This window comes from Saccoglossus kowalevskii, chromosome 22 (assembly GCF_978046115.1).
Source record: "Saccoglossus kowalevskii chromosome 22, keSacKowa6.1, whole genome shotgun sequence".
Taxonomy (NCBI): Eukaryota; Metazoa; Hemichordata; class Enteropneusta; family Harrimaniidae; genus Saccoglossus; species Saccoglossus kowalevskii.
Genome location: NC_140662.1, coordinates 23,313,729 through 23,339,905, shown reverse-complemented (window position 1 = coordinate 23,339,905; position 26,177 = coordinate 23,313,729). Strand labels below are relative to the sequence as shown.

The following is a 26,177-nucleotide window of genomic DNA, read 5'->3' as shown; positions in this document are numbered from 1 at the left end:
TGTCTTACTTTACTGTTTTTTTATTTGCATATAAATACTATAGAATATTTCTTTATAATTATCTGAAAAAAATGCGCCATGTCGTTAGTGTATTACCTGGAGACGTTTGATGATGTCACCTGTTACCGTAATCTAAACACTTGCTTACTGATCCGCATAATGATCTATTCCCACGATATTTAAAAAACAAAAGAAACAAAAACAAAAAAACAAAACAAAAAAAACACGTGACGGAGATCTAAATACGCGCCGTGGAGTTACAATCACATCGAGTTTATTTGTAAAAAGACGACGAACAACAATCTTTATCACCCAATATCCATGACACCATATTTCACCCCAACTCACGCTCCCCAACCAAAGGTGAAAAAATGAATAGATCAGTAACAAAAAGGTACCTTGACCCCGCCCTTACCAGGGATTGCTTAGCGACGTATAGAACATAATAAACATGGCTCCCAATTCGTGTCCACAGCAGCTATTAACAGGACTTCACAGTACAATGAGTGTTGTAGAATATTTTCTGAATGGTTTCGAATCGAGACTCAGTATTGAGAAGCACATAAAGATATTACAAATAAATAATAAAAAAAAGAACAACAAAAAACAATCCCTTTATTTTGAAATAAATATAACATACTAGTATACGACACATTTTGGGACAAAATCCCTCTCACAATTTTCAACGAGTCATCATAAAGAACGTGTATTTGAAATGGGGATTTCCAATATTAATTTAAGAAAAATATTTTTCTATCACGTGTATGTGGGCATTTTAACAGCATTGTTAATGATTACAGTAATTCCACTGATTTTATCGATATCATTTTTACTTTTGAAAAATAAATTTTTACCTTTTTTGTCTAGTTTATGTTATGGTACTGTTATTTTGTACAGTGAATGTGTTTGTTGTGTATCGTTTGATTGTCTCTTATGTTCGTAGAATAGAGCTTTTTGTCTGTAAGAACAGTTATCGAAATATATAGGTTTAGTATGCGTTTGACATTAAACCACATGGAGCCCAGGAACTATAATCAACTGAGCCTATGAACGCGGGGACGGGGGTATCTAGTGTAAGAAATTAAAGGGATAAAGGCTCCGGCGAGCCCACACAAAATGACTCCATCTACGAACCAGTTCGTAACCAGTCTTGTGATTGGTTCTTGACACATTCTGCTTAGGCCATGCCTCCAACTGTGCCAGCATTCCGTTAACCGTTAGAATATTCGTAAATGTCAATTTGTGTAGTTTTCTTGATTTATTCTGAAGATATCGGTAAAATATAGGCAAAGATTTGGCGAAATTTGAAAGAGCAACTAATATTCTTCAAACATGGTATTTTTTATGGATTTTATTTTTCATTTTTTTTGTCTGTTTTTTCCATGGCCAGTTTTAAAAATGTGAGCTGGCTGGAGCCTTCATTCCTTGTCTATTTCTTATACTAGATAGCAGTCGACACCCCCCCCCCGCTCATAGAGACGGCTTACAGTTGATTATAGTTCCTGGGCTCCCTGTGATGGAACATTGCTATCACAAAATAATTCCACCTTAAAAAAACTCCAATTTTATTACCGACAAAACGTAGTTGAAAACATTTTGAGCATAAAATAAAGTAATTTTTGAATCAAAGTTACAGCGTTCGAATGTTTTACTGATCGAAAACTGGCATATTGTTCCGGCCGTTTATCGACTAAGTTTGCAATTACCCACCCGAGGTCAAAGTTCAATCACCTGTGTATACACTGTAAAGCAGTATTACTCGCAATATTTCCGTGGTAAGAGAACGAATATAATTGTCTCACTATATGTCCACTAATTGAGAACATTCGACGTAGCCATACCGTGAGTTTATTCTGTACACGGAGCTGTAGCACCTTGGCTGTAGCCAAATATAGGCAAATCGGAGCTGCTAAAATTGTTCATCCGGGTATGTCACCATCGCGTTCACACATAAGCATGACCAACTCTGATCTCCTTAAAAGCGTTTTAAACGGCGTAGAAGCTGGCTGTAAGAACTAAATTTTAGTAAGTTCCATCTAAGCTTACAATCATGAAATACACGAATGTCTAAGTTCGTTCCCTGTTTCATGTGTTGAGATACCCTCTTGCAATGTTTTGCGAACGGACATAGAACGAAATGCATGATGGTAGAAAAATGTGTTTTGAACACGGACTAAATGCTTTTTTACCACAATAATTCCAATTAATATGACCTGTTATTACCTGTTAATCGGTATTGGGCAACCATCTTTTTTTCTCTTGTGTGTATGACCTCACGGAGACATGTACACCAGAGAATCGAACATCCCAGGTTTCGGAGATCTGCTCAAAATGTTATACTCCCCTCAACAGCAACAAACTCTGTAAACCATGCCCGAACCAACGTTTTACTGTCTCGCCTTTGGAGCCGATCTATACCCCAGTGCACACTGACAGGCCCTCAGTGCTCACTTTTTCGTCTTCATTTTGTAATATAAGTGATCCTGGGAAAAAGAGCGTAAAAAAAATAAATAAATACCACGTACCCTGGCGTGATTCACATTACATTACTATTGTTAGTCGAAAAATTGATGGTATTTTACGGGGAAACGATTAAATCAACGATCTTCCCACAAATTCCTTGTACTCCTCGCAAATTCGTAGAAAAAGTAACTAGACTGTCCCACGTGACCGAAACTGCTATGACGCGCACAAGTTAATAACAAAGAGACACACGTAGCTAAACAAGTCTCATTTCTGTGTTTTAGATCGTTCGACTGCAGATCAGAAGATTTGAAGGTAAGAAGACGGTTATTATACTGCCAGCCAATTTTCTTTCATATTATTAGTATGCTAAGAATATTCATTCATTTTTGCAAGTTGTAATTATATTGAAAATTATAGAAATAGAAAAAAACACACACACAAGGACACCATGTTATGTATTACATGTAAAATAACACGCTCGCTACTCGATTATAACACGCAACAGTCTCCATGAATTGGGAAGAATCTAATAACGACAGTATAGGGACAATATAGATGGCAAAGTAAAGTTATTGAAGAATTGTTTTCACCCACGCTCTAAACAAGGTCGCCCAGGTCGCCTTCGATTCTATTCAATAAATGTTATGGTTGCATGAGTCCAGATTAAGACGTGACTCACCAATGCAGTGGTTGCCTCCAAACACAGTGCGTTCTATTTTATGTCGTGCATTTAGTTTGTATCGTGGTAAACTGTGGTAAACTGTTAGTTTGTATCGTGTTAAACTGTTGGTTTGAACCGTGGTAAACAATTAATTTATATCGTGGTAAAACGTATTGAAGAAGAAATATAGAAAACCTAGCGATTTTATGTTTTTTTACCAATACATAGTAACATAATATAGTAATTAGTATGCTGGATAAACAATAATGAAAAATTCAGATGTGCGCGTTTGATCGTTTGATTACTAGTGTGTACCAGTAATTAAAAGCGCATGCGCATTAGCGTTTATTACTAGTACTCCCCAAACTACTAGTTGTGTGTGGTGATAATTTCAATTTAAATATCAATATGAAAGGGTCTAACCATTAACTGTACACGCCATGTTAGTTATGCAACACCATGTGCTTAGAATATAAATTAAATTTAATTTAATGAGTGATTTTAGTGATATGTTTTCCTTTTAAATAGGTATCAGACGACGAAGAAGATTTTGAGGACGAGATAGTTACTGCAGGTGCCGCAGGATATGGCCATGGACAGCAGGTAATGCAAAAGACTATAGTAATTAAATGTCGTATCATATTGAAACTACGAATAGTGGGCTCACCCATTGCTAGATCACGTGCAACCCTTAACGTGGTTTCACCTTTTCTCGACACGGTCGATCGCTGTGAGTTTATGGCGTACGGACAGACTGGATAGCTTTCGCTTAGACATGCTGCTCAGTTGAGAAATAGAGATCAGAATGATGAATTCAACTCATTGTAGCGAGTTTTATAGAGGTATACCAAAGGGGCGGCCGAGAAGTACATGTACGTACAGTTGCTACTCGACACCCCTGTTGACACCTTGAGTAAGGCCGCCGTCACCCATTCACATCTCAGTAATTGACGGACAGTAAAATTGTCTCTTTATGCAACAAAACATTAGTGTCTGTACTTCAAAACTGCCGTCAAGACACAATAGAAATTTTGGGAGCCATCAAACTACCTGCGACTTAGCCGAATCGCGACTTACCGAGGCGCGTCTTAGCGAGGGGTCACTGTATTTCATTAAATGCACGACTCTCAAATTGGTCACTTTCATTTTATTTCGTGTAGCCCAGTAATTTTCCGGACTCGCACAAACACCGAATATTTTCCTTTGGTAATTTTGTTGGTACAGATTAGATTTTGCAGAACAGCCCCAGGATAGCTAGTGTTCTTCATCTTTTGGCGAAACAATTAAACATTGGATCTATGCTAATCATTTAACGATTATAAAATGTGTTACAATGACGAAATTCCTGGAATATATGGTCCATTCCAAAAATGTATAGTATTCATGCAAGTGAGTAAATGGATGACGTCACACCAGATGGGCACGTTGTCACATGGAAGGGTAGTTGAAAAGTTTGTTTTTGGATCATTCTAAAAAAACAATGAAATTGCTGCTGCGCCGGAATATAATCTAAACCAAGGGATGACCGTTATAAAGTGTAGGAGAAGATAACAATGTGCAAACATTATTTTCTTTTCGTTCACTTAGTGTTTAATTTGCATCATATAATTTTGTGTTGTGATTTCCCTTGCAAATTAATTTTCAAAATATTCAGTTTGTGATGGTCAACTCTAACTTTTATTATAATACTGTACATTACCCATTATTGAATTACTGCACTCTTATTCTTCGACCTGTCAACATACGATAACTGGTCAACCTGGGTATTCAGCCGGCCTGAGGCCAAGTAACGCAAATGCGAACAAGATCGTGTGTGACTCTTGAATATTCAATATATAAGTCACCTTATTCATCAGTATAAAGTCTTCCCCGAGTTTGAACAACAGATGTCCTGTGTGAAAACATCATGCAAAAATTGAGAAAATCTGATAAAATATTTTGACTGTTTCTACTTGACTGATCACTGGTGATACACATCAAAGATCACTGATCTCAGTGAAAATATGCATTGTTGTATGTGTTCAATGAAGCAAATGATTTATCTTGTAATAATATCCTTGGTAATGTATCTCAGAATCCCATACTGGGTTTCAAAACCAACTCATGCAGAGATTGTACAGTCTGATACACATTTGCAAACCTACCAATAAAATCTATACAGAAAACAAGATGTCAGAAAATCAATATAAGCACTCCTATGAACTGGGTGCCTAACTTTGATCAAGATCTGAAGCTAATAGAAAATCTGTTTAGTTCAAAGTTATCAAATCAAAAACAATACATAAAAATATATTAAAAGCAAAAGAAAATTATTCTAAAATATATGTATTCTGTATTTGACAAACAGTTCATTCGACAAATGAAAACTCACAGGAATATGTTTCTCAGCTATTAAAACAGAATGATAGAGTTTTTATAATACTAGTTTAAAAACGCACTTCAAAGATTGCAGTGTTTGAAGATGTAGATTCTCAGGAGGCAACAGTACTGTTGACTTCTCCCTCCACTGGACACCAACTAACTATTTAAGTTGATTTGCATACAAAGCAGAGCTTGCAACATGATAGCTATTCATAAAGGGTGTTTTTTTTTACTTTTCATATAATACAGTAGTCACACAATGAGGCAGTTCATATTTGTCTCAGTGAATCATTAATTTTTGACAGACACCTGTACAAAATACTTGGACTAAAGCCAGCTAAAATTTTCTGTTATCTTGCATGTTTTATGAATCTATTCACATCTAAATGCAGCACTTTTTTTTTTCAATGAGACATTTGTTTTTATACTAAAATATCTGAATTACTTTGAAGAAAGCTTGAAATTATGTCCCTTAAAATAATTAAACAAATAAGACACCAATGTTTTTGTAAGATATTTACATCTTTTAAGGACATTCGGTAGACTGATTCCCCACTGTTGGTTCAACCCCAAAACTTGTTTGTATTCAAAATTAATTATGACAATGCATATTTATATTGAAACAAACTATGATAAAGGGAATTGTATTATAACAAAGGGCAAGGTCACCAGAGTTCAACTATGTTTTATTTTTGTTTGTATATTTAGCTTTTTTAGTTTTACTTGCCGTTAATCAGTTTTTAAAAAGCACCTCTAACTAGTTAAAATAATAATAATAAAAAATCAGATCGCTCGTGATTCTGCTCATTGCATTCTGCTACCTTCTGAATAGGAACACATGTTAAATGACTGTTCAATCAAAACATCCAATGGACTTGAACGAAACAATAATTTGAATTATGACCCGTTCATGACAAATGGTAATACTCATCTATTGGAAACTAAATTCAGATCGATAATGAGGGATTACAGGCATGGACTGACTTTTAAAAAAGGAGAATTCTATTTAATTAGGACTATGTCCGCTAATCACTCTTACTCACTGACCAGTCTCTGAATAAACAGCCTGGGCTTATACGGGTCGCGGATTAGATCTACGTAAAAGTTATAGAAACCCGGTTGAAAATAAACATAAAGGCAGAGCCGATATGTTTATTTTTTGTCCGGGTTTATGTGCTATTTAGAGCCGAAGATGACAACAGACAGCAGTCAATTACACTAGAATTATGTCTGATCCATGCTAGATATTGAGTAGTAAGTGAAATCAGATTTACTGTCAATTTAGTGCGCAGTCATCTGACTTCTATAAGTTTAACATACATTGTTTCAACCCCGAATCACGTTATGATGTTTTACTTTTTTTTTCTGAATGTATATTTTCAGACAAGGGGAAATTACGAGTTTGTAAACGAGCCTGAGTACATTGATCCCCGCACGCTGTTTTTCTTGGCACAAGGGTTGATTCCACAACCATCGTTTGTTTATGAAGAACAGCGAGGACCGTATAGCACACTACCCGGTGATTACGGATATTACCCCGGGTACAGTGAACGAGTGCGCCCTCGACGACGAGAAATGGGAAACACAGGAGGAGTAGCCCCGCCACCCGTAGATGACGGCAAGGTCAAGGAGGAGTGGCTTCCCAAAGAAGTGCTGGCTCATAGCAAAAAGGTACACACTCTGACGAATCGAGTTTTAAGCATGTGTAATTAACAACTGAATGCCATATTCCATAGCATATTGATATTAAACTCGAGGTCGAATATCTTTTATTTCTTAAATGTTTATTTAATCAAAATATTTGTTTCAAGAGATGGGGTATATATTTTTCTGCACGCGTCTCGTTGTTTTGATTTTTTAGTATAATCAGTATAATCTGTTTTTAATCCATAGTAATTTACAAGATCTTTAATTGCCTTATTGTTTATTGTCATTGTTTGTATCTCAATAATTATTTCCTAAGATGCAAAACCAGAAACCATCACCAGCTAAGAAAAAGAAACATCGCTCAAGACCAACACGTCGCCAAGGTAATATACTATGAATAATACCATTAACGATTATAAGGAATGTCCATCATTTGTGAATATACAATGCGATGTGCCAGCAACAATTGGTCCGATACTTGAACAAAAAAATCGGTCGGCTACTTAAAAATTGCGCCGCTTTATTGAAATTGCTCGGCTATCTGGAAAATCGCGTCGCATGTTGCGAGGTAACATGCGACCTGTACTGTACACCATGTACGATTTTCTTGTGTATGCTTACGAAGTCAGGTGAACCACGTACCCTCAGTTACGAGGTTACTGGTGATGCAAAGTTCATATATGTAAATTGCTCTCAATTATCATGACTTATTCTTGAAAAAAGAAATCGGCGTGATTGTCGAAGCTGAGGCGATAGCACCAAAGAATACATTGAAAAATTCCACATGTTTAAAATGTTCAGAATTGGGAATGTAGTCTTTCACGAGTGTGGTAGTCACGACTCCCTCCAACTAACCTTAACCAATGAGAAGGCAGAATTCAGTTACAGGACGCATTATTTAACATTAAACATTATTTTAAATAAAAAAAAAAATCTATACAAGTATTATAATTTGTAATACTTAAGAATGCACAAAAACTAATCATTCGTGTAATTTGGATATTAAAAACGATGACAGAATCTCGATTGCCAAACAGGATATATGCATAGATCAGATTGGTACTCGAGTACTAGATATATTCAAGTTGTACTACATCGTATAGTAGAAACAAACCAGGTGAAGAACCCAAGTTCAAAACCAACTGAACACATGAATCCTTCCCTGTTGGTAATAATAATACATAAATTTATAATTGCATGTTATCGAAAAACATGTCTAAATCATCACGCGTATAGGTATTTCGTCTCAACGTTGTTAAGTTGAAGAGCTCCGTGTTTATGTAAACCATTGCTCTGGATTTAAATTTCAACTCCTCATTTTACGTGGTGCAAGCTTTCATGTAAACATGCATATGAGTTTTAACACAATACCGTTAAGTACACCATAAAAAATAACCGACACAAATGCATCATCGTCAGCCCACTGGGCTGCATACAGTCGACTGTTTCTCGTTTGTTTTCTTTAAAAATTGAAAAATTGTTACCGTGATTTTCACGTAGCCGATCGATTTTCAAGTAGCCGACTGGTTTTCATGTAGCCGTGCAATTTTCACGTAGCCGAGCAATTTTCAAGTACCCGACCGACTTTTTTTCAAGTAGCGATTTTCATGTATCAGGCCAATTGTATAGTATATGGGCCACCATATTAAACAACCTAACTGTCTAACCCAACGATAGATTATATGTACAAATTCTCTTTTTTGCTTTCATAACTGAATGCCACATCCTTTTCTTCACACTGCCCAGTGTTTATTCATGAAAAATATTTATTTATTTATTTGTTTGTTCAGAACAATCTGACCCCAAACAACAAAGGACAAGGCACTCGTCAGCGCCAAGTACAGCTGCACCATCACCAGGTATTGGCAAACAGAAAGAAGATGTGAGCACACGCCGTTCTTCTTCATCTCAAAGGGCCAGTACTAAAAAAACATCTGTTCAACCTCAAAGAAAACCTCAACCGGACATAATCCCCAATCTGCTTCCAACTAGGAGTAAACTAAAGGTTGTAGCTTCTAAACAACGTGTACGTATTTCAATATTTTTCATATAATCTCTGAAGATTGGATAACATTTTATATCAATATTCTATTGACTTATATTACACTCTTAACTATTATTACATGCAAACACTCAATGATTTCTTCTGTGAAATATTATTTTACGGATCCTGGCGAGGAATTCATATTTCTATAATGGATTTGAGTTATTCAACAATTTTGAAACCACGACATTAAAAACGTCATGTTCCTCGTAGGCCACTGATATAATCTTTACTCTTAACTATGTTTTCCATTTTGATGTCAACTGTCATTTTCACAGAAAACGGATGCAATGACGTCCCAGAATAAATGCATTCCGATGAGGTCGACCACAACAAACTCTCCGGATCCCAACGTGGAAGCCAATAATACAGAATTGAATATCCCAATGAGAAATGCGAATGAATTACTTTCACCAGGACATCAAGCAGAATTGCCATTAGAGAAGACGAAAACAAAGATTGATGATAGTGGTGACGGCTGGGAAATGGTCACAGCGCAAAAGGTATGCGGATAATATTAAAGTGTTCTACTTGAACTGTACGGAAAATATTATCATATTAATAACATATCCTCCAATGTAATCACTATCATTTAATAGTCAGTAGTGGGCTCATTGTTACAATGTATGTTTTGTTGACGGAATGCATTACATTAGTTAAAGCGGGATGGTCGTCACCTACGCATGCGTCAGGTGGCCATAGCGTGTCACTGTTCACAAACAAGCGTATACCCATGAGCCTTTGCGTTTTAGCGCGTGTTATCATCGCTTGGGACTCAATTCCCGCGCGTGTGCAGGTGACGACCCTCCCGCTTTAAAAGTTGTTCACTTTCAATCTGCATTGCTGCTATTAAAAAAGGTAATTGAATGTTTTCGTAGAAAAGGCAGCAGATACCGACAATGACCAAAGACAAAGTTCAGCAATATCAACCTGATATTCAACACCCAATAACACCGTTGGAGGTGAACAATACAAAAAACAAAAAACTGCCAAGATCCTCAGTTGTAAGTTCAAACAATGGTAATGACGAATGGAAAGTTGTAGGAGCGAATATGAAGGTATAATAACTTTCTATCAACTACGTTGAACATGCAAAAAAAATCAATTCAAACAATTCTCAAATGTATTGTTCGAGTAAGGATATCTGTGACGACTTAATTCATATATATAAAATATGCTTTATCTATTCATGAACAGAATAAAAAGTTGCCAATTATGAAACCAACTTTGGAATCGCTATCACCATCATTTCAAAACATGTTGAAGACGCACGATTTCGCCCTGGCATGCAGCAAATGCTTCGTACAATCTCCAGGCCAATATGGAGAAGAAAGCTTTCACTATGCAAGAACAGATCCCCACAATTGCGCTAAGAACACCTTGCTATCTTGCAAGAAAAATGAAGAGTTTCGTTACTGGAATAAAATTCGAGCACGGATAATGAATGGTTATCTTGGCAAATATCGACCTTGCCTTGAGTTTTGCAGTAAAAAAAGATGTGCAGTTCCCAAAAACAAATGTTTCTTCGGCCATGGAGAAACAGAAATCGAGTTTTGGACCAGAGAAAGAGATGACAAATTGGACAGAGGAATTTTACTGGAGTATCTCAAAACATTGCCAAACCACAGGACATGTGAGCTGGAGATGGGTGACGCTAACCGTAACCGCAATATTGCTTCAGAGATGACTGTTGCTAATGAAGTATGTTTGCCAAATAAAGCACACAACACTGTTGGTAGGTCACTTGTGCCAAAATTGACCGACGAACAACAAGAACGAGTGAAAGCTCTCCTTGAGCATTGCAAGGGAAACTTCCTGTTCTGTTGTAAAAAATGTTTTGAAGAATCGTCCAAGATTTGCATACAAGATTTCCAGAGAAAACGTCAATGTAGTCATTCACTGCAGCAAAACAGAATGATGATGCATTTGGTGGAGACTGAACAAGGAGCTGTATATTCTAGGATTGGGACGGTGCACCCAAAAGCAGAACATAACAAACAGTTTCAACTATGTCGTCGCATACTTCACAAAAACATTGACAATAAAAAGTCTGAGTGTGTTTTCGCTCACTCAGTTGCAGAGAAGCTGGTATGGGAATTGGAGGCTGATTCAGATATTACACGAGAACATATTGTCGCAGCATCCCTGTACCAGGCCCCGCAAGATGAGCACAGAGATGGAAAGAATATGCCATTTCAGTTGAAGTGTGTATGTAAAGAATGCTGGAAAACAAATGGAAAACTAGTTGACGAAAGCAGCCGAATGCAAGGCCACTGTGACAATGGTCTACACAAATGGGAAGCTAGTAATATGGAATTACTGTTAAACTTGAAGAGGAAATGGATAGCTGTTAACAGTATTCCTAAGCAGTATCAACTGTTATCGATGTGCAAACATGCAGCTTTGGGAAAAGATCATTATCAAATATTAAAAGGAGGAGATTGCATGAATCCACATAGTGATGAAGAGATGACCTTATGGAAATGGCAAGCGAAGTATGATGGTAGGTCACCAACAATGTTTAGCATCGGAGTGCATTTGTGACCTACATAATGTTCTTCGTGAGTTATAATTCACTATTTTGTTTTTATTTTTGTTTTGTTTTTGTAGTACTTAAAAGAGAAGATTTACAGAAGATGATGCACATTCCAGTGAAACAGACAAAAACTCATGAACAGAATGAAATGCTACCACATCAAATCAAGACTCAGTTAGATCTTAACAAACATTTGATCAGTGCATACTACTGTGATTATTGTGGTAAAAGCTGTGATACTAAAATCAACTTTCAACAACACTGTACGTCCTCCAAACACAAACAAAGAGTGATGACCGATAAAGATAGAGAACATGAATGGCAATATAGACCACCACCATGGAATACAAAAAACCTTCAAATATGTCCAAGGTACATTTCATTTTATTACACCATATTGTAAAAATGGTCAGTCTCTAAGTGACTGTTCTTTGGTCACACAGGCAGCATTAAAATGCACATTACTTTCAAATAGTAGTAGAAACTAAATCTCTTGTATAGTGAAACATACATCTTGATTAATATATACTGAAGATTGCCTTTTTAGAAAATATTTCTTTATTAAATATTTGTCTTCCATAGCAAAAACAGTGAGTGTCTGATGAACCATTACAGCACCCACTCATTGAACTTGTTTATTTTATTACAAATGCAGCTAAAAATGCACACATTTATTCAAGATATGATTTACGACCAGCAGATATCAAATTGTTTTTGAAATTTAATTAAACCATAAATATATTGTATTTTCAGAGAATCTAAGCACAAAGATTCATGCCCATATGGAGAGTGTGGTTATGCACATAGTGAAGAAGAATTGGCAGAATGGCGTGAAAGAAAAGACCATCGCAAAATGAAAATGAAGCGAGCAAAAGAAACTCATCTGTATTCTTTTGTTGACAAAATCCTTGAGAAGTACTTGAATGAAAATAATATTGTAAGTCTGGTTTAAATGATTAATGTTATTTTACAATATTGAAGTATTTTAAGAAAGAAGTAATAAATTATGCCATTGTTCTTTTTAGATGCGAGAGAGCCTACAGAATGTTAGCTGTGAATGTTCAACTGAACTAGTCACTACACTAGAGAAAAATATTACTGAGCAATCAACCTGGACATGGGAATTTAGATTGACATCAAATACGGTAGGTGATTTTGTGGGTATATTCAACTGTACATTTTCGTCAAAAATCGTGAAGGTCACCAATGTGAGTGAGTTGTCTTTGTTATCACTAAAGTAAATTTTCATTTACAGCTACAATTGAAACAAGTTGGGCTGCTTCATGACATTCACAGAGAGCACTTCTACCTATCATCGAGTAGTGATGAACTGCAAGTTGCATCAGGTAGTGGATTTATCACTGAAAATGGAGACTATATAATCACTGTTAGCTTTCAATCCACTACCTATGGAAGTTTCCATCAGTGGGTAGTGTTTGATTTCGGGTCTGAGCCTGTGTTAGTGCAAAAAATAACAGCGCATGTTGGTAATCATGCTGATGTAAGCAGTCTACAAGAACGAAGACAACAAACCAATGTGAAAGCATGGAATCCATCCAATAGCCACATTATTGACTATGGAGATGATGACATTATTGACAGTTTTGATCGTAAACTGCTAACAAAATATAAAGATCCTTCAGAATTTGCTGAGCAGGTTACATACATACGTGAGGAGCAAGTTAACAAAAGAAATTACATACATCAGATGCATAAACTTCTTAACATAGAGGAACTTAGTCAAATGCAGTTGTTACAAAGGTATGCATTTACATCTACTAAAGTTGCCAATGTAGACCACGCAAATTCTTTATCATTTATAGGTTTGTAAAATTCCAGTCTATTGCATACAATGTGTAATAAACCATCTTAATTCTTTTCTATTCACAGCATAAGTTATGACACTACAATTAAAGTGTATGATTCAGTGGAATCTACGAATACAACACTGTATGCACCAGAAGGCCAATTATACAGTAAAATTTTCTTGAAGAGAGAACTATCTGAAGACTATGATGCTGGTAGACTCATCATCAGAAGCGTCTCAGACATACTAATTAAGCCTCAAGGTCAAACAAAGGATACAGTTTACGAAGCCAGAGCGATAGCTGAAGGCGGTAAACGAAAAGACTTGTTAATTATCAAACTAAGTAGTCGTTTCTGTCAAGACTTGACAGTAAAACCAGGCCACAAAATTAAAGTAAGCATTCAGTTCAAGCTGAACAGAGTGCCATTCTGTCGCCAGCATTATGCAATTGATGGCATGTGTGACGATAAACTGGACATCATTTTCCCAGTTGTTCCAGGATTACCAATTCAGTCACACAGAGTTCCTAAAGTGGCAGGAAGGGAAATGAACGAAAACCAACTAAAGGCTGTGGCTTCGATACTGGCACCAAAACAGACAGTATCACCAGCTTTGATTATATATGGGCCATTCGGAACTGGAAAGACTTTCACACTAGCAGTATCAGTGGAGCAAGTGGTTAAGAAGCAGCCTACAGCAAAAGTGTTAATATGTACACATTCAAATAGGTGAGAAAATATCTTTACAATTTAAAATGAACGATTGGGAATTTATTTAGATTAGATTATTTAGTTCTTATCTTGTTTAGACTGCACTACACTTCACTACAACAGAAGTTTGATATATGTACAATGCATTACATCAAACCAATAAATAATATTTTTCTGTGCTTATTTGTACAGTGCTGCAGATTTGTATATAACAGATTACTTACATCCATTGGTTGAAAAAGGGATCAATGAGATCAAACCATTGCGTATTCATGCAGAAACAATACGTGTTCAGTCTATTCCGGAGGTTGTCCTTAAATATTGTCTAATAAAAGAGAGAAGAGGTGTTGAGTGTGTGCACATGCCCATGGTGGATGATATAGACCAAATAAAGAAGTACTCGGTTATTGTCACAACATTGGCCAACTCGGTTGCATTAAAGAGGATTGGATTGGAAGGGCACTTCACCCATATCATTATAGACGAAGCAGGACAGGCTTTAGAGTGTGAGGCGATAACACCACTGACACTAGCAACAGAGAACACCAAGGTGGTTTTAGCTGGGGACCATCAACAGATGAGCCCAGAGGTAACAAATTTATTATAATTTGTTATGAGTGTTATAATATACCATTAATGTAGGATCGACCATGTTTCTAACTAATCTGTACTGATGATGGTATATGATTGTTTAATTTCACGTTTTTATTAGCTCCACTGTCATAAAAGATGACAGAATGGAGCTGTTCTTATGGGTGACTGTCCATCATCATCTGTCGTCCGTCCATCCATAAACAATTCTATTTTGACTCCTTCATGAAAACTACCAGACCAATTAGTTTGACACTTGATATGTAGGTACCATGGGTGGACTTTTGTCAGATTTGTTTATTTCGTGATGATATCTTAAGTCGTTTTGTTTTGAGGAAGACATTCATCACTTGTTATTTATCTATAATACAGGTATATTCCAAATGTGCCAGGAATCTCAAGTTTGACCAGTCGATCCTGAAAAGAATCTGTGACTACTATATTGATATTGGAACTAAGTCTGAACCCTATCGTATAATGATGGTAGATAATTATCGCTGTCAGTCTGATATACTGCAATTTATATCCAAGTCGTTCTATGGTAGTCGGTTAATAGCAAAGTCCAACCCACCACAGCCAGGGCATCCAGACATTCACCCCTTGTCATTCTATTCTGCATATGGCAGTGAATTGAAGGTTGACACATCATATTGCAACATGGCAGAAGTGAGTTTGTGTTAAATTTTGTGATGTATTATTTTATATGCACTAATTTACAATGCAATTATGATCATTCATTTCAGTTTACATGAAACTGACACTGACACTTATGTATATATTTCTTTTTCTCAATACAGGTTATGGAGATTTCTGACAGAGTAGAACATTTATGCAAACATTGGCCCAAGGATTGGGGAAAGATTGATTATTCTAAAGTTGGGGTAATTTCCCCATATTCAACTCAGGTAGGTGCGAAATTGTTGTAGTATGTAATATATGGAACAAATTACTTTGTTTATAGTCGTTATAAAATCTGTTGTAATAGTTGTTATAAAATCTTGTTGTAATGATGTTTCAGGTACAACAAATCCGGCAATCTTTACGAAAAAGATATCTGACTGAAGTCACAGTTGACCGTATTTTCAATGTCCAAGGTAAAAAATAATGTGTTTAAGAAGGATATATTCCATACATCTGCATTCAAATAACGAACAATCATGAAATATGGTGTGTACATCTCAAAACACTGCAGAGCAAAATTGTTGAGGGCTTCGTACAAACTTCAACTAGTGTTGTGCTGTTCCTTTTCAATGATGGATTCGCTGCAATTTCCTCTCTGAAATAAGCATGCAGATTTGTTTCTTTTATTAATCATTGCATGAGTTTTTCCATGATTTATATGTATGTTTTTCTTATTGTAGGAAAGGAGTACCGTGCACTGTTTATCAGTCCTGTTCGTACACATGCTGCAGAATCATCTACAGAAAACTTAAATTTAGGATTTCTCACAGATAGAAAACTTCTGAACACAGCTTTAAGTCGTGCACAGTCAATGCTTGTAGTTGTTGGAGACCCTGTTGCCTTGTGTTCTATTGAGGACTGTGCTAGGACATGGCGAAGATACATACAAGAGTGTGAGAAACACAGTAGTTTGCACCCTGATACCCTAACGATAGAAAGTATACAGCAACAGATTTTGTCAAAAATGAAACTCAATCCTAAGGCCAGTGAGTTTATCCCAAGAGGACACATAGATAAAGGGCCTGAGAAGATGGCATCAAGTGAACCCATGAGTGAGCCAAACAAGCGACGACCTTGGCAAGAACCTACGGAACTGTCGTTCAGTGAAACAGGTGATAAAGCTCCTAAGCACAGGTTGCCACATGATAAAGCCACTAGTAGTATGGTTGAGTGGGATGATTGGGAGTCAGATGATGAAGAAGAGGTATTAGAAATAAGAGACCAGGATAAAATACTACAGGAATTAGACCGGCAACTAACAGAGACCAGACGTAAACGCCAAGAAGGCAGAGAATTTGATAATATATTAGATACAGATGAACGCAACAATGAAAGAGTGAGAAATGGTGCCAATACTAACTTATGGCAGATTGCTTCAGACAGAGAGCAAAAAAGAAAGAAACAAAGATTTGGTGCAGATTATGATGATGAGTATGATTCTGAAGAGGATGATGTATGGAATCCCTATGAAGATGAAATACTGACAACAGATGACAATTCAGTGATTAAAGAATATGATATTGAATTATTAGAAAAGAAGTTGGAAAAAGAACCAGCTACATACAAACGATGTATTTTTCATAATGAATCGTATAAGTACTATGCAGTGGAGCTGAATTCAGAAGACCAAACTATTAAAATCAGTACTAGGCTGAAATGTGGGAGGGCCCTGAACAATGATGAAGTAGTTGTTGAAATCTTGCCAACTGACTGTGAAGAAGATGAAGAAAGAGCAATGTATGGACAGGTGGTTGGAATATTGAAGAGAGCTGTGAAGCCAAGGCTGATGAAAATTGCATGTGTTATTGATGAATTTTCTATTAATCTTATGGTGCCTCTCACTAAGGTTCTGCCAAAAATGATATGGATTTGTCCTGGACGTAAGGAAAGGCCTAAACATGCAATACCAGTGTGTCAATTATCAAAAAGTGGGCATTTCAAAATTGAAAGGTTTGAAAGAATTGATTTGGGTGATCGTCACTTGAAGGTGTTTGTGGTTCGATATCTCCGCTGGGATCCACATTACCGCTATCCTATTTGTGCAGTTATGGAAGTTCTTCCTCCTGGAGACACACTGGTCAACGGAACAAGAATTTTAAAGATGGCATATCGAGTGAAAGAAACATACTCAAAGGCAGCAAAACAAGAAGTAGCACGATTATATCCAGATTCCTGGCGAATACCTCCACGTGAAATATCGTGTAGGTCAGACCTTCGCAATTTACATACATTCACAGTTGACCCTGAAGAGTCTACTGATTTGGATGATGCACTTAGTGTTGAATGCTTACCAGACAAGTCTTATGGAATTGGGATTCACATAGCTGATGTTTCCTACTTCATACCACCTGGGAGTGAACTTGATAAAGAGGCTAGACGTAGAGCAACATCCAATTACCCACATAAACAGAAAGCTGTACATATGTTGCCACCACAGTTAAGCGCCAATCTATGTAGTCTGCAACCCAATGAAGACAGACTAGTCATAACACTGAAAGTCATTATGGATGACGAAGCAAATATACTGAAGACTCCAGAGGTCAGTCGTAGTATAATTAGAAGCACATCAAGACTAACGTATATTGAAGCAGAAAACATTATAAAGAAAAATGGAAAAAGCTCTGTTGTGCAACAAAGTATACTGATACTTCATCGTTTAGCAACAAAATGCCGTGAACGTCGTCTTGGTAGTGCAGCATTGGTCTGTAACTATGATGATGAAGATACATTGAATTCACCTTTAGCTCATTCTATGATAGAGGAAATGATGGTAATGGCAAATATGCAAGTAGCCTCATTGCTGATGTCTGTTTTTCCATCATGTACTCCTCTCCGAACACAGCTGCCCCCAAATCCGGATGCTCTTCAGAACTGGAAAGAAAAACACCAACATCATTTACGAAATAGTGTGAGCATGACTGCAAAAGCAAAACTTCTGAATATGGAGGAAATCCTATCAAAAAATGACCAGGAAAATGTAAATGTCAACATTTTCAATGATATATGGGAAAGGATAGTAATGCTCTGTCAACATGGAGATGTGAACAACTTACGAGAAGTAATTCTGAATGACCAGAATCATCCCCAGTTATCCATTATGACAAATAACTACTTTCAAATACAATCACGAGCAGTGTATGCAAGTTCAAATAACAATATAAACAAAGAACACACAACCCACTTCTCTCTGAACACAGAAGGATATACCCACTTCACATCGCCCATACGGCGATATATAGATATAGTTGTACATCGACTACTGATAGCTCATTTAATGTCACAAGAACCACCGTATGAGAGTGCAGAAGTCATGGAAATTTGTGAACAATGTAATCAGCAAGCAGCTACTGCTAACGAATTTGAACGTGCCACCAGGGCTTTATACTTGGCAACGAGCCTCAGAGATCAACCTCAGTGTGTTCTAGCTGCAGTAGATGCCACATTTGAGAAGAAAATATGTCTTAATCTTCCTGGGTATAAAGAGGTTGCACTGACTGAGCGTGTAGCAAACTTTAATCACTTGCAGCCATGTTCTGAACCTAGTATTACAAGTGACAATAGTCCAGTTACATTGAAGTGGAAAGAACGGATTTATGATGCTAATGATAATACTGTTGATGTTCCAAATGATGCACATAACGTCCAGCCAACCCATAAAACTGTAGTCCTATCAACACAAAGATTTGTGAAATGTATACCATCTCAACTTTGGTTACGTATTGTATCTGCTGTACTTGCAGGCAATGGCACACAATTGAGCACTGCCATCAATAATTACATGCATACTTGTAGAAACGTTACAAGTTGTACAGAAGTCGAAATGTGTGGACCCAAAAAACACTCATCTGAATTCGAAAGAACATATTCTTGTGGAGAAGTTGTGGAAGTGCAACTCTCATCCCAAATGAAACGTGGAATTTTGACTCCCATGATCCAACTCTTCAATCTAAGCCCTAAAGTAGATGTATGTCTTGCTCATCGCCGAAATCCAGTGCATTGCTTTGCAGCAGTTGCAAATAAAAGAGTGCCAATTTTGAAGAATCGGGACAATCTTCATTCATACCAGAATATTTGGCAAGGAATTATTGCTATGGAAGCTGCTCACCAAGCAGTACACAGCGGCGAGAAATTGATACTCAATAATATCCTGATATGTTGGTCACAAATTGGGAATGGTGATCAAAAGGAAATTATTGGTACACTGCGGTTACCAGTTCAGTTTTGTGTGGACAGACAACTTCACTTGTATGGATTCTTGTGTGTAAGATACCCATCTATCAGAAATCGGGCGGTTGACAGAGTAAACAAGGGAAACACGTGGATAGGTCATTGTGTTGTTACTCAATTAAAAGATGAAGAGACAGAGAATTTCATTGAGGTTCGTCTGCGGGTTCACGAAAGTGTAATGAAGATGCCGGATAATATATTGCGTCAACCAGCAGAACATCTTTCCCCATGTACAGTAGAAGTCATCCCAAAGGCATCTTCTGATAGGTGAGTTTCAAGCTGAATTATTTACACAGCCTATGAATATTTGTTATCAAATACAGATGCAAGAAACATTACTAAGTATTGAGTGTCATCTTTGTTTGTTCACTAGAGAAAGTAATGAAGTACAGTTACAGAAATTGTTTTTATATTATATATACTATACTATATATACTATATACTTAAATAAATTGTATTTTTTTCTCACAGTCGCATGGAGAATGCCATTCGTAATCTTGCAAATACATCTGAATTAGTGAAAAACATATGCATGGGAAAGAGAATCATTATGGAAGGTAAAGAGCTGCACACAATCACTACAGTGTATTTTCATTTTGCTAATAATATTATACTATATTTTATTTGTGTATATTTTATTTTTTTATTTCAGAAAATAAACAAGCATTATTGGTAAAGGATACAGAAATTAAGCCATCTCATCCATTCTATAAGTTAAATCGTGTGCAAGATGATGTTGTGAAAAAAGCTCTACGCGAACCGTTTACACTAATTCAAGGCCCTCCAGGTAAATCATGTTTGAATGCAATTGACATAAGACTTTTGACATGAGAACATAGTTGGACAGTATATTATTTTTTATTCAAAAGTATGTTATTTTTTTGCCAACAAATTTACAATAATATATATATATATTTATTTAAGGTACTGGGAAAACTGTTACTGGCGTACACATAACCTATTGGTTTAATCACTTGAACAAACAAATGAGTGGAGCAAAAAAACAGTTGTTATATTGTGGACCATCTAATAAATCCATTGATGTGGTTACAAGTAAGTAGCTATAATATTATATATAGTAGTTATATGTATATTATTAGGATATTACTGTTACTCGAACACCTGATAAGTCGTTTCGTCTCCTACTTCAAGTAAATATTGGCCTTGTACATAACTGGTTACAATGGATATGGCCTTGTACATGATTGGCGAAATGAGAAACAAGCTGATAGGTCTTTACGGTTTAACGAGCTTGTCAGTTGGTTGAAATTAAATCATTCTCATTGGCTAATTCTCAGTCAGAATCCTAAATTGTTATCAAGCGCAGTTATTTACCAACAATTTTGAATGCATTATCACAGCTAGTTATAGTGATGACATTGAAACGTATTAAATTAGTGTTTTAATCTTCTTGTGTTTTACATATATCCTGAACGAATGTATTTTGCATTTTTTTAAAAAGAAAAATATCTGGGATGGTTCGAAATAGATTGGATGCCTAGTAATTATTATTGTTTGTACACTACACACAGGTTATTTGAAAAGACTTCCTCTGGGGGACTTTGGTATGAAAATAGTCCGAGTATACAGCGACAATATTGAGCAGAAGGAATTCCCAATTCCTGGAACTCCACAGCAGAGGAGCAAGAGACGTGACGTGATAATGCCTCCAGAACATCAATGTGTATCTTTACATCACTTGATTAGACAGAAATCAAATCAATTCAGTGAGGAAATTAGGGAATTTGATAGACTCTTCAAAGACCAGAATTATTCGCCGACTCGAGAAGACATTGGGAAATACAAATCCACAGTTTCTAAAGCAGAAGCAGAGGAGCTAACGAATTGTGACGTTATTCTTTGTACATGTAGTACAGCAGGCTCAAGGCGACTTGCTGATTGCAACATCCAACAGTGTATCGTCGATGAGTGTGGTATGTGCACTGAACCTGAAGTTGTTGTACCTCTTGTAGCATCTAAGCCACTTCAAGTAGTCCTTATTGGCGACCATCGTCAACTACGTCCAATTGTCACTGAATCGATGGCAAAGAAGTTAGGAATGGAGATATCTCTACTGGAACAGTATCAGATGAAAGCTGTAATGTTAACGGACCAATATAGAATGGTTAGTAACATTTTTAGTGTATTAGCATAACACTAAAGACGGTGACTGACAAGTACAGCCCAACAATTCATTAGTTTGAAAAAATATAACTAGTTCTAGTATTTGTTCATGCCAATCATTTACGTTTTGGAAATGACCCCTTCAAATTATTCTGAAAAGGTTTTTTTGTCCATTTTATCGCAAATAAATAAAACAGTAAGGCGTTTTTTCACAGTCGAATATGTAATTATTTTACAAATTTTGCACAGAGGGAAAGAAATATACTTAGGTTGATATTTTTCACATGAATTCTGAATTCTATAACTTTCAGCACCAGGGTATATGTAAATTCCCATCTACTCAATTCTATAATGGACAACTAGTAACTGGTGAATGTGTTCGTAAAAGACCACAGGGACTTAACATCTGGCCTAACCAAGATACACCAACTGTCTTCTGTCATATCATTGGGAAAGAAGAGTCCTTGACTGTGTCTACTGCTGAAGGGGGTGAAGAATCTAAAAGTAATTCACTAGAAGTTGAACAAGTGGTATGTGAGCATATATTGTTATATGCCTAATATGTGTCAATCAAGTTCACTATTCTAGGCTGAGATACGCCTTTGTATTTATAACTAATCTCATTTTCATTACATTCACTAGGTGCGCATTGCCATTACGTTAGTTGTACGTCACAAGGTCAAATCCAGATCCATCATAATATTATCTCAATACAGAGCCCAATGCGCTGAAATCACTAAACGTTTAGAAGAAAAGGGATACCCAGAAATCAATGTCAGCACAGTCATTATAAGCCAAGGTAAGATGCAAAAGCCCTTTATTTGGAAATATGATTAAATAGCTAACATTTTACGTTCCATTTGACTAGCACAGACACTCTGATATATTCTCAACATAAGCTAGTAACCTTATGTAAGATATGTTTATTTACAGGTAGTGAGTGGGATTATGTTTTGTTTTCCACTGTGAGATCTATTCCAAAAAATCAAATTGAGGAGAAACCATCACGTGGTTGGTTGCTAAACCACCTGGGATTTATAACAGACGAACATCAAATCAACGTGGCAATCACTAGAGCTAAATTGGGATTGATTCTTGTCGGTGAGTTTATACTAAAGTTGTTTAAACAAACATTTCACCAGTTATTATTATATTATAATATTGTATGCATCCATATTATGCTATTACAATGTTATGTATATGAACTATATTACTTGGGGAGTCTGAACAAGAACTATATTACTTGGGGAGTCTGAACAAGAACTATATTACTTGGGGAGTCTGAACAAGAACTATATTACTTGGAAAGTCTGAAACAAGAACTATATTACTTGGGGAGTCTGAACAAGAACTATATTACTTGGAGAGTCTGAAACAAGAACTATATTACTTGGGGAGTCTGAAACAAGAACTATATTACTTAGGGAGTCTGAAACAAGAACTATATTACTTGGGGAGTCTGAAACAAGAACTATATTACTTGGGGAGTCTGAAACAAGAACTATATTACTTGGGGAGTCTGAACAAGAACTATATTACTTGGGGAGTCTGAAACAAGAACTATATTACTTGGAGAGTCTGAAACAAGAACTATATTACTTGGGGAGTCTGAAACAAGAACTATATTACTTGGGGAGTCTGAACAAGAACTATATTACTTGGGGAGTCTGAAACAAGAACTATATTACTTGGAGAGTCTGAACAAGAACTATGTCACTTGGGGAGTCTGAACAAGAACTATATTACTTGGGGAGTCTGAAACAAGAACTATATTACTTGGGGAGTCTGAAACAAGAACTATATTACTTGGGGAGTCTGAACAAGAACTATATTACTTGGGGAGTCTGAAACAAGAACTATATTACTTGGGGAGTCTGAACAAGAACTATATTACTTGGAGAGTCTGAAACAAGAACTATATTACTTGGGGAGTCTGAACAAGAACTATATTACTTGGGGAGTCTGAACAAGAACTATATTACTTGGGGAGTCTGAACAAGAACTATATTACTTGGGGAGTCTGAACAAGAACTATATTATTTGGGGAGTCTGAACAAGAACTATATTACTTGGGGAGTCTGAACAAGAACTATATTACTTGGGGAGTCTGAACAAGAACTATATTACTTGGGGAGTCTGAACAAGAACTATATTACTTGGGGAGTCTGAACAAGAACTATATTACTTGGGGAGTCTGAACAAGAACTATATTACTTGGGGAGTCTGAAACAAGAACTATATTACTTGGGGAGTCTGAACAAGAACTATATTACTCGGGGAGTCTGAACAAGAACTATATTACTTGGGGAGTCTGAACAAGAACTATATTACTTGGGGAGTCTGAACAAGAACTATATTACTTGGGGAGTCTGAACAAGAACTATATTACTTGGGGAGTCTGAAACAAGAACTATATTACTTGGGGAGTCTGAACAAGAACTATATTACTTGGGGAGTCTGAACAAGAACTATATTACTTGGGGAGTCTGAACAAGAACTATATTACTTGGGGAGTCTGAACAAGAACTATATTACTTGGGGAGTCTGAACAAGAACTATATTACCTGAGTATTGAAATTTATACAACTGACACAGTGACAGTTAGTCTTGATCGAAATTATATCTGAGCTAGGGTCTAGAATCAAAAACACAGTACATTGAACAACTTATAATACTGCAATATTTAGAAATGGGTATGAAGAGTATGACTTTTCATTCAAACCAAATATATCATAACGTACTTTAATATTGTACCAGACAGTGAAGAAAAAGATTGTTCAAGCTCTCCGAATTCCCAGTGATTCAAAACTTAAGGAGCGGTGCTCGTCGCATAGCGTGTGTTCACATTTCGTGTAAGCAAACAATACGGGTTGAATACATTAGTTCCATATCGAACACGACGCGGCGCGACAACCACCGCGCTTTAAAAACAGAATCTACCTTGTCCGGGGAAGAAGATGTGAAGCAAACTAGAAAATGGAAATTAACGATCCCCAAAATAAATGATTTCCATTCTTTATTTATTTGTGGTCATAATGTTATTGCGATAAGCAACATTTTTATAATTATATTTGCAGGAAATCGAGATCTTTTACAATCTCACAGCATGTGGAAGGCATTTGTAAATCACTACCAACAAAACCGTTGTATAGTGGATGCTCGTCAGTTTCTTTCAAGGTTGTAAATTGTATGGGAATTTGTATGTACAATCAAGATTTGCAATCACGTGATTTGGCGGTGTGAAAATATCCATATATGGTAATTCGTGCATACAGCCAAGATCCGCATTCACGTGACTTAGTGATGTTAACTGTCAATATGTGATAATGTACAGTACTGATGTATGTACTCAAAACAACTCAGACAAGAAGTGTATTTTAATGGCAATTTTTAAAGTTTTTATTTTTTAATATTTTAATTATTATTTTTATTCCTCGCAAATCACGAAGACTGAGAAATGTATACACATTTAAAAATGACAGATTATATTCATTTCAAGTATGTATATACATGACAACCATAATACATTTAACTTTACATTTACTTATAACGAAATTGTAAAAAAATATTATAATAGTTATTTTAAAATGAGCTCGAAATAATTTAGTGAATTGTATTATAAAAAAAAAATATAAATTTATAATTCTTCAACCCATTTTTAACGTAACATTTACACATCATATCAATGGGTAGCCCAAAACGAGACTAACAAAATATGTAACTTTTCAATGCATAAAAAAACTGCATTCCTCCATATCAAATAAGCGCATTGTAATAAATGTTTAAATATTTGTTATCATCACTGAAGTGCATTTACAAATTTTTAAAAATCTTTTGAAATATTTACAATTTTTTTTTTCGGGGTAAAGGCTACATAAAATTTGATCTATATGCACATTAAACACTGTGGTTGCAATCTATATTTTATAGAATTACAATCTTATATTATCTTGTATTATATCATATTATATTAAATTGTACATTTCATTCACGAATTAAACTGTGTGCTGTATTAATCTCCAATGTTCTCATGCTTATTGGATAGGTAAAGAAATCACGACGCCACACTCATTCATTTTATGCAAATTACAACGATATGTCATTCAAATGACGTCAGTAGTGACACAGTATATTGTAACCCATATATCTTTAAAATTACACGATTTTACTAAAAATAGTACTAACGTGGTTCGCGGCATGCTTGCGATATTGCAAAGTAAATTTCGAACGTGTACAGATGTGTGTGGAAAACCTAGATTTTCTACATCCAAGAAAATATCTGGATACCGAACAAATCTACTGGTCCAAGACAAACCTACATC

At 36.1% G+C, this 26,177-nt stretch overlaps 1 protein-coding gene across 1 annotated transcript in view; it reads left to right on the top strand.

Moving 5' to 3' along the window:
• LOC100369525 (3'-5' exoribonuclease HELZ2-like) overlaps window positions 1–25,878 on the top strand; it is a 30,028-nt gene extending 4,150 nt beyond the window's left edge. The window contains exons 3-28 of the mRNA XM_006819170.3: window positions 2,748–2,778; window positions 3,656–3,730; window positions 6,872–7,159; window positions 7,452–7,518; window positions 8,926–9,161; window positions 9,458–9,682; window positions 10,058–10,237; window positions 10,377–11,682; window positions 11,790–12,087; window positions 12,469–12,652; window positions 12,741–12,860; window positions 12,971–13,476; window positions 13,606–14,250; window positions 14,425–14,821; window positions 15,196–15,489; window positions 15,621–15,728; window positions 15,842–15,917; window positions 16,185–19,998; window positions 20,203–20,288; window positions 20,384–20,518; window positions 20,656–20,784; window positions 21,264–21,856; window positions 22,167–22,385; window positions 22,498–22,654; window positions 22,789–22,956; window positions 24,933–25,878. Coding sequence (XP_006819233.2) covers window positions 2,748–2,778; window positions 3,656–3,730; window positions 6,872–7,159; window positions 7,452–7,518; window positions 8,926–9,161; window positions 9,458–9,682; window positions 10,058–10,237; window positions 10,377–11,682; window positions 11,790–12,087; window positions 12,469–12,652; window positions 12,741–12,860; window positions 12,971–13,476; window positions 13,606–14,250; window positions 14,425–14,821; window positions 15,196–15,489; window positions 15,621–15,728; window positions 15,842–15,917; window positions 16,185–19,998; window positions 20,203–20,288; window positions 20,384–20,518; window positions 20,656–20,784; window positions 21,264–21,856; window positions 22,167–22,385; window positions 22,498–22,654; window positions 22,789–22,956; window positions 24,933–25,039 — 10,444 coding nt within the window. The 3' untranslated portion in view covers window positions 25,040–25,878. The remainder of the gene's footprint in view (window positions 1–2,747; window positions 2,779–3,655; window positions 3,731–6,871; window positions 7,160–7,451; window positions 7,519–8,925; window positions 9,162–9,457; window positions 9,683–10,057; window positions 10,238–10,376; window positions 11,683–11,789; window positions 12,088–12,468; window positions 12,653–12,740; window positions 12,861–12,970; window positions 13,477–13,605; window positions 14,251–14,424; window positions 14,822–15,195; window positions 15,490–15,620; window positions 15,729–15,841; window positions 15,918–16,184; window positions 19,999–20,202; window positions 20,289–20,383; window positions 20,519–20,655; window positions 20,785–21,263; window positions 21,857–22,166; window positions 22,386–22,497; window positions 22,655–22,788; window positions 22,957–24,932) is intronic.
• The last annotated feature ends 299 nt before the right edge of the window (window positions 25,879–26,177 follow it).